This window comes from Egretta garzetta, unplaced genomic scaffold (assembly GCF_000687185.1).
Source record: "Egretta garzetta isolate BGI_Z169 unplaced genomic scaffold, ASM68718v1 scaffold1689, whole genome shotgun sequence".
Taxonomy (NCBI): domain Eukaryota; kingdom Metazoa; phylum Chordata; class Aves; order Pelecaniformes; family Ardeidae; genus Egretta; species Egretta garzetta.
The window spans coordinates 1-753 of NW_009260874.1; the positions used below are offsets into that span (position 1 = coordinate 1).

The 753-nt window shown below is 55.2% G+C and overlaps 1 protein-coding gene across 1 annotated transcript; it reads left to right on the plus strand.

Annotated features, from left to right (window-relative positions):
• Positions 1–12: 12 nt before the first annotated feature.
• LOC104133713 (mucin-1-like) lies at positions 13–726 on the plus strand (the record flags this gene model as incomplete). The annotated part of the gene is made up of 1 exon (XM_035902573.1): positions 13–726. A coding segment is annotated over one exon (714 nt), but the record flags the coding sequence as incomplete, so codon positions are not given.
• Between the last annotated feature and the right edge of the window lie 27 nt (positions 727–753).

A 753-nucleotide genomic window follows, 5' to 3' on the forward strand; every position in this document is an offset into this window, starting at 1 on the left:
GCCGCTGGCCCAAGCCGGTCACCAGTGACGTCACCAGTGATATCGCCAATGACATCGCCAATGACATCACCAGCGACATCATCATCTGCGTCACCAGTGACATCACCAGTGGCAGCATCACCAGCAACGTCACCAGCGACATCACCAGTGACATCATCACCAGCAACATCGCCAGCGACATCACCAGTAGCGTCACCAGTGACATCACCAGTGACATCATCACCAGCGACGTCACCAGCGACATCACCAGCGACGTCACCGGTGTCGTCATCATCAGCAGCACCAGTGACATCACCAGTGATGTCATCATCAGCATCGCCAGCGACATCACCAGTGGCGTCACCAGTGACATCACCAGTGACATCATCACCAGCGATGTCACCAGCGACATCACCAGCGACATCACCAGTGATGTCATCATCAGCATCCCCAGCGACATCACCAGTGGAGTCACCAGTGACATCACCAGCGACATCACCGGTGTCGTCATCATCAGCATCACCAGCGACATCACCAGTGACATCATCACCAGCGTCGTCATCATCAGCATCACCAGCGACATCACCAGTGACATCACCAGTGACATCATCACCAGCAACATCACCAGCGATGTCACCAGTGACATCACCAGTGATGTCATCATCAGCATCACCAGTGACGTCACCGGTGACATCATCATCAGCCTCACCAGTGACGTCACCAGCAGTGTCATCATCAGCGTCACCAGTGACATCACCAGCGGCGTTGCTGGCC